Genomic DNA, 12,389 nt, shown 5'->3' with positions numbered 1-12,389 from the left:
ACCCCCTAGTCGTTAACTTTCTGTTTCGCTTTGTGAATTTGTGTTTTGTAACTCTGGGCAAATACAGTGCAGGGGCCTGATCACTCCTTGTGCTTTGCCATTTGGGAAGATAGCTCCTCCCGTTTGTTTTGGTTCACTTTGTGAACTTTGGGCAAAAATAGTGCAGGGGCCCATCACCCCTTGTGCTTTGCCATTTGGGGAAGTAGCTTCTTTCATTTGTTTTGGTTACGGTTAGGGGCTCACCTGGAGGGAATATGATAACTTCTGAATAAAGGTGTAAGCCAAAGAGTTCTGGATAGGAGTGTGTGAAACGAGCTGCGGAACAAGACAGGGAGGAAGCTCTTGCGCTTAAAGAGTCCTCCCCGACTCGTAGAATTTGTGTGTGGTCGCCTTTAACAAAGGCACAATGGTGAGCTTAGGCGACAGCCCACCTTAGCCTCAACGGACCTTAAAATGGCCGAGAGGCCTGCAGCCAGGCAGGCGAGCGAGTGATCCCCACCTTTGTCTTGCGTCTCCGTACAAGGGTACCCATACACGCACCAACACTCTGATCGGCTGATCGTGGGGACAGAAACATCTCTTCCTACTGTTTTGGAATGCATGCTTAAGAATTTTAAGAAAGGTTTTACTGGAAATTATGGTATTAAGATGAAACCTCAAAACTTAGAGCCTTTTGTGAGTTAGAATGACCCAAGCTTTGCCTAGCTTGTCCAACTGAGAGATCCCTAGGTGAGGGTCTCATCTGGTCCATCTGGCTAACAGTCACTGCCCCTGGATGGGAACATCCAGATCAATTTCCCTATATTGATTTATGGCTCAAATTGTGCCACAGAATGCCTCCTTGGCTTCATATGTGTGCCCCGGAAGCGAAAAGCAACATCCTGGTCCTCTGTCAGAAAGGGGACGATGCTGAAAAGTAACCGGTCCTTTCAGATCTGGACCAAGAGAATTTAGACTTTCCCCCTCCTTTTTTTTTTTTTTTTGGGTACCAGGGATCTAACTGGGGTCCTTGAGCCTTCAGGCGGAGGGCAGAACCACTGAGCTAAATCCCCGGCCCTCCCCCTCCTTTTGAGTTGCTAAATTCACAGGTTTGGAGGTGGGGGCAAAAGCGTGAAAACTGCTTGGCTTCAGAGCACCATGCTGTGGTCAGACTCAGAGAGGATCGAATAGGGCTTACACTCCAAAAAAAAAATTAGAAAAAATAAGTAATGGATTAAAAATAGCTAAAAAAGCTCTGAAGGACATAAAGCCAGAGAAAGTAAGAAATTTTACAAAAGTTACAAATTTTAGCTAATTGGTAAATGTATCTGAGTTTCAGTTTGAAAGATTACAAATTTTAGTTAATTGATAAATGTATCTGTGTTTCAGTTTGAGTTGATGTTTAATATGTGTGCTTAAAGTATTTCTTTTCTTTTTTTTTTTTTTCTGGTACCGGGGATCGAACTCCAGTCCTTGTGCTTGCGCAGCAGTTAAAGTACTTCTTGTACATTGCAAATTCTTCAATTGTAATTATAAGGTTAACTTGCTCTTTTCTGTACTGTGTTGATTAAAAAAAAAAACCTCAAGGTTACTACCGTTCTATTGGCAGCCAACCAAATGTAAAGTGTAACAATCTGAGAACGAAAAAAGGGACACTTTAAAATTTTAACAGCTAAAGACAAGTTTGTGATAAAAGGTCTATAGTGAGATAAAAAATATGTATTGAAAAGCTATAAGTAAAAGAGATACAATTTTGATATAAAAAATTTTGTATGTCTTGTTAAAAAGATAAAAACATATACAAGACCAGAAGGCCTAGGTATGTCAAAAGATGCGCAAAAGTGATTTATCAAAAAATATGTATGTTTGTTGGTTTCAAGTTTGTTATAAAAAGTTAAATATGTTTACTTTAGTTGTCCTCAAAGGATTAAATTCTAAATATGTTACTATAATATCTGTACATTGGTCATCTTCAAAGGGTTTAAGAGCCAACAGGTTACAATATAACCTCCTCCTTTATAGTGAGTTAGAAAAAAAGACTGTTGGAAAAAGGCCCAAATATGTCAGACCAAGGTGCGGTATTTGAGATTTGACTTTAAAAAAGGCAAAGGAGGCTAGGTCCAGAGAAAAGGAAAGTCATTTATTCTTTGCCAAGACCCCTCCAAAATGCTTCAATTATTTGATTCCATTTTTGCTATCCATTGTTCTAATTGGGAGGACTGTAAAGAACTTTGTAAAACTTTGTTAACCTCTAAAAATGCAGAGAGTTAGGAGAAATTAAAAAGATCAATGCCCCTAGAAGGCCGGCAGGCACACAAAATCCAGACGCTTGACATGAACAGCAATTTCCAGTGAATGAGTGGCCCAATTAGAACCCCAACACCCCAGGAGGCCAGGACAACTTAAGCAATTATGAGACAGCCCTCCTGGCAGGGATACGAGCCAGGAGTAAAAGGTCTACAAATATGATTAAAGTGCTAGAAACATGGCAGGAGCCCGATGAGAGCCCTGAGAGATTTTTATGAGTAGCTCTATAGAGTTTACAGAATGTATACACCTTATGATCCTACTGTCCTGATAACCATCAGTTAATCAATATGACTTTGTGACCCAGTCAGCTCAAGATATTAGAAGAACCTGAGTGAGTCATGTTATAGAGAGCGTGGGGGCTGCAGTGGCTCAAGTGATTAGGAATTTCAACTTAGAGAACCGAACAGAACGGAAATTAGCAAGATGAAGCTGTCTGTGTCCCCGAGGCACCCATTCACCCTGCGAGAGATGAGCGACCATCCGGAAATTAAGAGAGAAATTGCTAGAAAAATGACAAGCTGCTGTCATTACCAAAAGATGTATATGTTGATTCCAAAGATCCTGTATCACCTCTGCAGGTAAAAGATTCTGAAACATGGCAAGAGACAAAGGAATCCAGATTGCCAAAAGGCCATCACTTTGGTATGGATATTAAGAACATTCCCAAGGGGAAGATTTCCATTGTGGAGGCCTTGACACTTCTCAGTAATCATAAACTTTATCCAGAAACATGGACTGCTGAGAAAATAGTACAGGAATACCATTTCAAACTGGAAGATGTAAATTCGCTTCTGAAGTATTTTATTACTTTTGAAGTCAAGATCTTTCCTCCTGAAAACAAGAAAGCAATAGAATCAAAATGAAGAAAATCACGAAATTACTTTTCTTATGTGTACTTCTCATCCCCTTGCCTGCTTATTTCCTCAATTTTAGGATATTAAATTGTAGACATTTAAAAAAAAGATATTAGAAGAAAATTCAAAAACAAGAAACTTGGGAGGGTATAAATATAACACAGTTGCTACAATTGGCTAAAAAAGATGTGAAAAGAGAGTCAGTGAGAAGGAACTGGCTAAGAGGAAAGATGAACGAGATAAGAGACAGCTGAGGGAGTTTCTTGGGGCGATAGGCTTCTGTAGAATTTGTATTCCTGGTTTTGCATAGATCACTAAACCTCTTTATAAAGCTCTAAAGGAAAAAATCATTTACTTTGGGCTACAGGAAAAAAAAAAGGCTTTTAAGAGACTAAAACTGACTTTAGCAGCTGCCCCTGCTTTAGGCATACCGAATTTAAATCGGCCTTTTGTTCTTTATGTGACTGAGAAGAACCATGTGGCCCCTGGAGTGTTGACCCAAGAAGTAGGCCCATGGAATCAACCGGTGGCATATTTGTCTATGAATTTAGATCCAGTAGCAAAAGGATGGCCTCCTTGTCTTTGGGCCTTAACAGCTTCAGTTCTTTTGATTCCAGAAGCAGACAAGCTGACTTTAGGTCAGGAACTGACTATGTAGGTTCTACACGTGGTCCTAGAACTGCTGAACACAAGGGAGCATCATTGGCCCTCAAATAATCGAGTTACTCAGTATCAAGCCCTTCTCTGTGAGAACCCCCGCTTGCAGTTTATTCCTGTAAAAACTTTAAATCCTGCTACCTTCTTGCCCACGGAGACAGGCCCCTCCTGATCATGACTGCTTGAGTGTCACCCATGAGCTCTTTTCCAGCCGCCCTGACCTACAAATGACACCCTTGTCCGATGCTGACCTCGTTCTGTTCACGGATGGGAGCAGCTTTGTGGACGATGGGGTTCATCATGCTGGATATACAGTAACCATGAAGGATGAGGTGGTCCTAGCCAGGGCCCCTTCCTTGGTGCAGTGTGCTAAGCTCTGGGCACTCATACAGGCACTCTGATGGGCAAAGGGAAAAAGGTAAATATATATATGGACTTTTGCTAAGCATTTGCTACATTACACATCTTTGGCATGATTTACAGAGAGCGAGGTCTTCTCATGGCAGAAGGGAAGCTAATTAAAAATAAACAGGAAATTATACAGTTGCTAGAGGCAGTGTGGAAACCTAGCAAAGTCTGGGAACCTAGCAAAGTCGCAGTAATAATATTGTTCAGGACATAAGAAAGGCAAAGACTTCGTTGCACAAGGTAACAATAAAGCTGATGCTGAAAGCTGAGAAAAACAATGCACTCAAAGCCCTGCTCTCACCACCCCGGAGGCTGGTGAGTCAACGCATGGCTGAAGAATACCAAGGACGACATGGATTATTGTGTTGTGCCAGATCACCACTGCCTTAAGTTTCTTTGTTTTTGAACTGTGGGTGTTTAGGCCTAGTAATGAAAAGTTTGATGAACAGTATGTGACTTTTAAAATGGTAAAATGGGAACCAGAAGGCTATCCGTTTACAGTATTCTTTGATAAAAACATTATGGGGGACCTGGGGTAACTTCTGACTGTGGGGGGCTATTCTAATGAAACATTATATTGCAAAGAGAAAACACAAGTTTGGATCAATGGCTCCCTTGTTGGACGAGCCACTGGTAATTGTAACAATTGTAAACAAGGTCAGTGTAATCCTATATCTATGTATGTGCCAGCCCCATGGGATCTTATTTGGCTACATACATTTCATTAGGACAAGAAATTTAAAAAGATCTTGAGGACATTCAGACACACTTCAGGCTTTAGAAACCCAACTAGATTCTGTCAGGTAAAAGGCCAAAAACCAAGACCAGACCAGGCCACAACAAGCCTTTATTAGGTGAACAGATCTGCTGGGCTGTCTCTGAACAAAGGAGAGACAAAAGCAATATGGCCATGACAGCAAGTGCCTTTTCTAGGGGCTTGTAGGAGCTGAGGTGGGGTTGAGTGAGGTAGTGGCTAGGGACTGGAGGAGCCTGTGATGTCACTAGTTGCCAGGAGGAGAGCAAGCATCAGGTTACTCTTTTGGTGGGAGTAGGGGCGTGTTGGAAAGAAGGTAGCTATTATATACAGCAGCACCCTAAATTGGAGGGAAATCTATCATTCCAGGCTCTTGTTTTATGGTTGTTGGGCGAAGGTCTCTTCTTCTGGAGCTGCTTCAAGCTGACAAAGGGGCAAAGGTTAGGGCTAAACCTGGATCTGATGGGGGCAGTGGTAGGTGGGAACATTTTTCCTCTGCCGCAGTGGCTGGTACCCCGCCGTGATGAGCTCCGTGACTGTCTGGTTGGTCAATGTCCTCATGCGTTCCTGCAAGAAATTTTGAAAACAGCGAAACAAGCACAGTCCAAATCAGAGGATCAGACAGATAATACTGAGGGGTCCCAAGAGCAGTAATACCCAGGGGCGCCATGAGCTCCAGTAACCAAACATATCCCACCATTGATTAGTACCTTGGGGGGCATATCTATCTGGCCCATTGAGTCTTGAGTATTTTTTATTTGACGTGTAATTTTTTTTCATTATTTACATAGGTTTTACAGAGACAGCTGGATGTTTAGGGGCTCATCTGTTATAGAAGAGACTGTTACAGAAGTAAGAGATCATAGCTCATGATCTAAGGGCCCATGTGTCATGTCCTTGCTCTGAGAGAATGAGTGGAAAAGTGATAAACACAATTTATATAATCTTTATAATCTCTATAATCTTTTGTGGAATATAAAAGGTGTATGTAACTGAGCAAATGTCTTTTGGAGGCCAACATACCGATGAGTGTAGTGTTACTATGAACCCGACTTGTCCTTTAAATTCAAGGCCATATAAACACACATTTTAGGTTGATAGTTCCAGCAAAGCCATGGAATAGTTGTGTAAAGGACAGTTTTATTCCTGTATCTCTCAGTTTTTGGAGGCCTCCTAGATATATTTAAAAATAAAGAGAACTGACAACCTCAACAAGGACACTGGCCAACTTAAGCAGATCAAGTGTAACATAAAAGGCTTGATCTTTTTAGACATAGGTAGGTATCCAGGAAATATGAGCACAATGAGAAAAGAGGCATCATAAACAGAGAACAAGGATGTACATTATTTTAAAAGGAATAAATCTTGTAGCTGCTCTGTATAGAACTTATCCTGACTGTGGCTGACAAGCAGGTGATTTTTTTCCCCAATACTCTTACTTTATGTTTTTTTTTTTTTTGATCACTACACGATAGTTAGTTATCACAGAATCAGAAAAACACTCATCTAAAAGGAGAGATCTGGAGACCAGTGGTTTCTAGGATTGGACCCCTGTAAAGAACTTATTTTAATTTCTCTGAAAATAATCTATACATACTTGTAGCTGGTTAATGATTTTCCCTGGTATTTAATCCCCAAAGTTTTGTTTCTTTGAAATGGCTGTGTCATGAGTGAACCAAAAGATTTTAATGGATGGGCTATGTCTTAATTTTTCTGAAGTCTAGCTTTATTATTATGTCATTATTTTATACCTCTTTTTGTTATTTTTTCTGCTGGGTGTTTAAGACCAAGTTAAAGTGAGACCTGTGTCAATCAGTATGAACCTCTTGCTATCTATCAAGGTCAGTTAAGTCTCCCCAGGCCATTACTTTGGAACCATGCATAGAGCCTCCCTGCTCCTCTGTCAGTGTCAGCCATCTGGATGGGTGATGGCCTTACTTGACCAAGTTGCTTTCAGTGAAAGCATGGGAGATTTTTTCTTGGTGACCCTCCTTTGGCACACAGTACATTGTCCTCTGGTGTCCAGCAATCTCACTGTTTAGGAGGGTGAGTGACTTACCAAAGATGTAGGACCCTGTAGAGAAGGTTCCCTCATGTCCTGGATCTCTGTTGACCTTGAGGGGCTGGGGCCAAAATATTGGCTGTCCTCATAGCCCAGTTACCTTTCTAGTTTTGGTCTCCAAACTTTAGTTGTTGAACACCCAGAAGAGAAGGATAATAGCATTAGCATTGTAACAAGAGTAATGAATTTAACTATTATAATTTTACCTGAATAACAAGCATTTTGGAATTTAAAATACAGAGAACTGTTATTTTTATCAGTCATGGTGGTTTTAGTAGTTGAATTCCTGTAGAATATTAACAGAAAAAGACCCACAAGTAATATTTTAACATGACAATTATGATGTCTTTACCTTTGTAACACATTTAAATGTCCATCTTGATATAAAATAGCCATTGTTAAACATATTCTTTTTTCTTTTTGGTACTGGGGATTGAACTCAGGTCCTTGTGCTTGCCAGGCAGGTGGTGGAACCACTGAGTTAAATCCCTGGCCCCCATACCCATTTTTTTAAAAGCATCAAAAGTTTTTACCTACATTATTATCTTTCAAAAAATAAATAAATTATTATATTTTGATAGGATACCATCTAAAGAAAATATCTCAGCCCATAAATGTATCTGTTGTCATAAATAGCTGGAGTGTATGAAAAAGGCAAATACCTGAATCAAAAAGAGGTTATTATCATAAACAAATATTAGAAAACCTGTACAGTCAGAAAGTATAAATACATTTAGTACACCAGAAAAACTAAAACCTTGTTACTGGTTTTTTACAGGATATTTAGTCTTTTGAAAATGACCAGTGTAGCATACCATAATAGCATATTTAGAATTTATCCCTTTGATGACAACTGATGTAAACATAGTATAATAATATATTTAAGTAATATTTATTGCTGTAAGTCTTTTATAAGGCTATGAAAACTATTGGGTCAGTCTATTGTAAGATGAAAACTGTTGAGGTCCCCCTATTGAACAAAGACTGGAAAATATTTCCATGCAGCTGCTCCTTTGTTCACCAAGGGGAGCATGCCTTGAACTTAATAACCTTTATCTATAAACAAAACAGCTGTACGATTGGACAAAAAACAAAGATATAAGACAGTTTATAAAACTAGAGTGCACTCAAATATATTTAGCCCAATGGAATTATAATATCTCTTTATAATTTTTAGGTTTATAATTATAAATAAGACTATTCAAAACTTTCTATAAGTCAACTAACAGAGATCTCTTGTAGAATTAGAATCAGAAGGAATGAAAACTCTATTCCTGTAAACCTTTTATAACAAACTTGAAACCAACAAGCAAACATATATATTTTCTTTATAAATCACTTCCGCCCACCTTCTTGACATACCTAGGCCTTTTGGTCTTGTCCTGCTAACAAGACAAACATATAAATCCTTTTATATAAAAAATATATCTTTTACTTATAGCTTTTTAAATATTTTGCCTCCAACTCACTATAAACCTTTTATACTTTTGTCAGTCATTATCTCATCCCTAGTGGTCTTTGTTAAGTAAATAAAGTTCCAATTCCTGTTTAATGGTTAGACACAGGTGGTTTCTGTCACTGATTACAGTTCTAAACACTTGACAGTTAAGGCACATATATCACAAGTTTGTTCAAGGATTCTTACTTTGGTTTTCAGAGCTAAGATGTTATCTACAGTGGAGCTACAAATCAAAGGAGCTATATAACCTTCACTTTAAACAGCAGAAGCAATGGGCTAAGGCAAGCTTTTAAAGGGATACACTACCTATTTTGCTTCCACAACTACTTTAATAGCTAATCTACTAAACTTACTTTAAAACTTTTCCCTATCAACAGGGTTATAAGGTGGGGGAGGTATGAGCGGTGAGTTATTGGCTCAGGCTAGGAGTACTTGAGAAGGAGAACAGGTTTGACAGAGGGGAGGTCAAGAGCGTAGGTAGAAAAAAGATTGTATGTAGGGGATTTCTGACCATTTGCCATTGCTCTGACAGAAGTTGTGTAAATCACTCAGTATGTTAAATCGAAAGTACCATTTTTGGGCCATGGAAACCCATTATCTAATTTATACTGAGGCCAAACCTGATTACAATAGAAAACAAGTCTTTTTGGCTTAAAGTCTGGTCCCAACAATCCGAGGGGTTTGAGTTGTGCCAGGAGGCAGCCCAGAGGTGTTGAGGGGTGGGGTTTGGATTGTTGGGCTCCTATGTTAGAGCAAGTGAGGAGGAGGCAGCCCCCTGGGAGAAGGACAAAGAGGAGAAGTGTCCATGTCTCCTTTGACAATCTCCGAGTGAGTCTCCCAGAGGGAGAGAATGAGAGGAGCCAGGCCAATGGGACGTCTCCCAGGGGCACGGTCCTGGGCCCAACGGCCGAGGGGGTTTCTCTGACCAAGCGCTTGGATTTCTGAGAAGTCCCCGGAGGGAGAGAGAACAAGACAGAGAACCCAACGAGAGGGAGGCTGAACTCCCCACTCACCCAGACATTGGTGACCGGTGTGGATGTGTAGCGTCAGCAATGGCAAAGGTAGAAACCCCCGTGAGGGTCCTGGCTCAGCAGATATGGTCCGATGGAGATGGCCAAAAGGCCAATCAACCCCATCCCGCTGGGGATCATCTGTTAATGGACCATCTACCATCCAAGTCATGGCACCAGAAATGTCAGGTAAAAGGCTGAAAACCAACAGCAGACCAGGCCACAACAAGCCTTTATTAGGGGAACAGATCTGCCGGGCTGTCTCTGAACAAAGGAGAGACAAAAGCAATATGGCCATGACAGCAAGTGCCTTTCATAGGGGCTTGTAGGAACTGAGGTGGGGTTGAGTGAGGTAGTGGCTAGGGACTGGAGAAGCCTGTGATGTCACTAGTTGCCAGGAGGAGAGCAAGCATCAGGTTACTCTTTTGGTGGGAGTAGGGGTGTGTTGGAAAGAAGGTAGCTATTATATACAGCAGCCACCCTAAATTGGAGGGAAATTTATCAGATTCACTGGCCAGTGTCATTACAGAATAGGCTCTCGATTTGATCACAGCCCAGAAAGGAGGGACTTGTTTATTTCTTGGTGAAGAGAGTTGTTAGTATGCTAATAAATCTGGTGTAGTACAAAAATCACTAGACAAAGGCTCTTGATGAGAAATTTGGTATAGGAGAGCTATCCTATGGGATTAATTTTACTTGGGCAGGATGAAAAATACTTGGATAGGACCTCTTCTGAGTCCCCTTCTTGTTATAATATTAATATTAATGTTTGGTCCTTGTGTCATCCAATGGATTTCAAAATTTATACAGTAGTGCAGTGCTGCAGCTCAAGACTATCAAATGCTAGTGTTAAGACATGTAGATAAACTGAATAGAACTTGTAATGGATAGAAGAATTATCCTGAAGTAAACAGAGGGAGGAATGATAGGGAAAAATTTTAGATGACTTAATGGATTGAATATTAAAGTAGTTGTAGAAGCAAAATAAGTAATGTGTTCTTTTAAGATTTGCTTTTCCCATAACCCCTTGTTTAAGGTGATAGTTATCTGACTCTTTAACCAGTAACTTCATTAACCTAACAAAGTTACAATGTGAGGGTGAATTTACAATGTATATGTGCCTATCTTGTGTCTGTGACTTGTAAATAGGAACTGGAATTGTATTTACACATCAAAGACCACTAGGGATGAGATAATGGCTAAAAAGGATATAAAAAGGGAAATGCTGAACAAAGGGGGGCGGATACTAACCAGACCTGCTTCTGGTGCTCCTGGCCCGCTTGCAAGAAGAAATTTTATTATTTTATCTGAATTCTCTGTCTCCGTGTATTTCTTTCCAAGATTTCTGCAACAATATGGGCTTTAGATATTTTTCCCAACCTGTCATTATTCTTTTGACTCTGTCATATATATATATATATTTTTGTTTTGTTTTGTTTTGTTTTTTTGGGGGGTACTGGGGATCGAACTCAGGTCTTTGTGCTTGCGCAGCAGGCAGCAAAACCACTGAGCTAAATCCCCGCCCAAAATAGGTGTTTTTTTTGTTTTTGTGGGGTTTTTTTGGTACTGGGGATCGAACTCAGGTCCTTGCGCTTGCGAGGCAGGCGGTGGATCCACTGAGCTAAATCCCCGGCCCTTTGTTTTGTTTTTTGAGGCACGGTCTCACTATGTAGTCCAGGCTGACCTTGAACTCACTATGTAGCCCAGGCTGGCCTCAAAATTGAGACAATTCGGGCCGGGGATTTAGCTCAGTGGTTCAGGCGCCTGCCTCGCAAGCACAAGGTCCCAAGTTTGATGCCCAGTACCAAAAAAAAAAATTGTGACAATCCTCCTGCCTCAGCCTCCTGAGTGCTAGGAATACAGGCGTGCACCACCATGCCCGGCTTAATTATATTTTTCTTGAAATTGTTTATTTCTTTTCATTTGGGAGAAGTCCCATCTTCTTTTTTGCGGCCTCTGGACTTTGAGTCACCGCAAGGCCAGAGCTCTCTGTTGCACTGGCTGTAATTGCTCTGAGGCTGAGCCTAGGGGCCTGGAGGCTTTGCAGAGCCCTGGTAGGAGAGCAGTCAGAATTTCTGGGACAAAATGTAACAAGGGTCACTGGTAGGAGGGGCCAAGGACCTGAGCAACAGATGGGAGATAGGACAAGCATAGTCAGATCAGAGTTGGGAGTTCCACCTGGAGGTGCTGCCGCTTGGGAATGTGGGGCCCAGCTGGAAAGGTAGTAGCTGGTGAGTGGGTGCACTTGGGGCCTAGGCCCAGGGCTCAAGGTGGGAAGACTCTTCTGCCTGCCTGGCTGCTGGGGGCATCTCCAAAAGCTCAGTGTTGTCACCTGATTAATACTGATAAAATGCAGGACCTGGGCTACCCTTTGGAGCTTGGCTATCAGAACTTCCTCTACCCCAGTGAGCCGGACCTCCGGGACCTGCTTCTCTTCCTGGCTGAGCGGCTGCCCACTGACGCCTCCGAGGATGCAGACCAGCCTCCAGGTGCGGGGGCCTGTGGTGTGGTATGGAGGGATGGAGCATGTTCTTGGGGTGACAGGGACAGAGAGGTGGCATGGAGGTTGCAGGTCAGGGGTGGAAGTGACTTTAGGAGAGCTGCATGGGAGGTTTGGGGGGCCACCCATGGGAGGTTTGGGGAGTGGATGCAGGGCACGTGGCACAGGGCTCGGTGCTGAGCTGACTCCCTGACTGCCCCACACCCTCCTCCTCGTTCCCTCCACTTTTACCTCATGGACTTCCCTGGAGCTCTCCAAATGTGGGACATACTCAGGGCCTTTGTGTCTTTTGACTGTTCATCCCTGGGTCTTGTCATGCTCCACCGCTTGGTTCCCAGTGGTTGCTGCTCATGTGTCACCTTCGGGCTTCCTCAGACTGCCTGTGGAGCATGCCAG

At 41.8% G+C, this 12,389-nt stretch overlaps 1 protein-coding gene and 1 pseudogene across 8 annotated transcripts in view; both read left to right on the top strand.

The window, feature by feature from the left end:
• Positions 1 to 12,389, top strand: part of Ccdc22 (CCC complex scaffolding subunit CCDC22) — a 38,474-nt gene that overhangs the window by 4,576 nt on the left and 21,509 nt on the right. For all 8 annotated transcript variants that reach the window (XR_015442398.1, XR_015442397.1, XR_002391533.2 and 5 more), the window contains exon 3: positions 11,850 to 11,982. Coding sequence is in view for 3 of the 8 variants with exons in the window: in XM_021250008.2 (XP_021105667.1) it covers positions 11,850 to 11,982 (133 nt within the window). In the remaining 5 variants the exon portion in view is untranslated. The remainder of the gene's footprint in view (positions 1 to 11,849; positions 11,983 to 12,389) is intronic.
• Positions 2,040 to 11,843, top strand: LOC106008436 (NADH dehydrogenase [ubiquinone] 1 alpha subcomplex assembly factor 4 pseudogene; annotated as a pseudogene).

Source organism: Heterocephalus glaber, unplaced genomic scaffold (assembly GCF_053883595.1).
Source record: "Heterocephalus glaber isolate CG9 unplaced genomic scaffold, H.glaber_assembly_v1.0 deba00001546, whole genome shotgun sequence".
NCBI classification, from domain to species: domain Eukaryota; kingdom Metazoa; phylum Chordata; class Mammalia; order Rodentia; family Bathyergidae; genus Heterocephalus; species Heterocephalus glaber.
The sequence above is the reverse complement of the archived record's forward strand: the minus strand, read 5'-3'. Positions and strand labels throughout refer to the sequence as shown.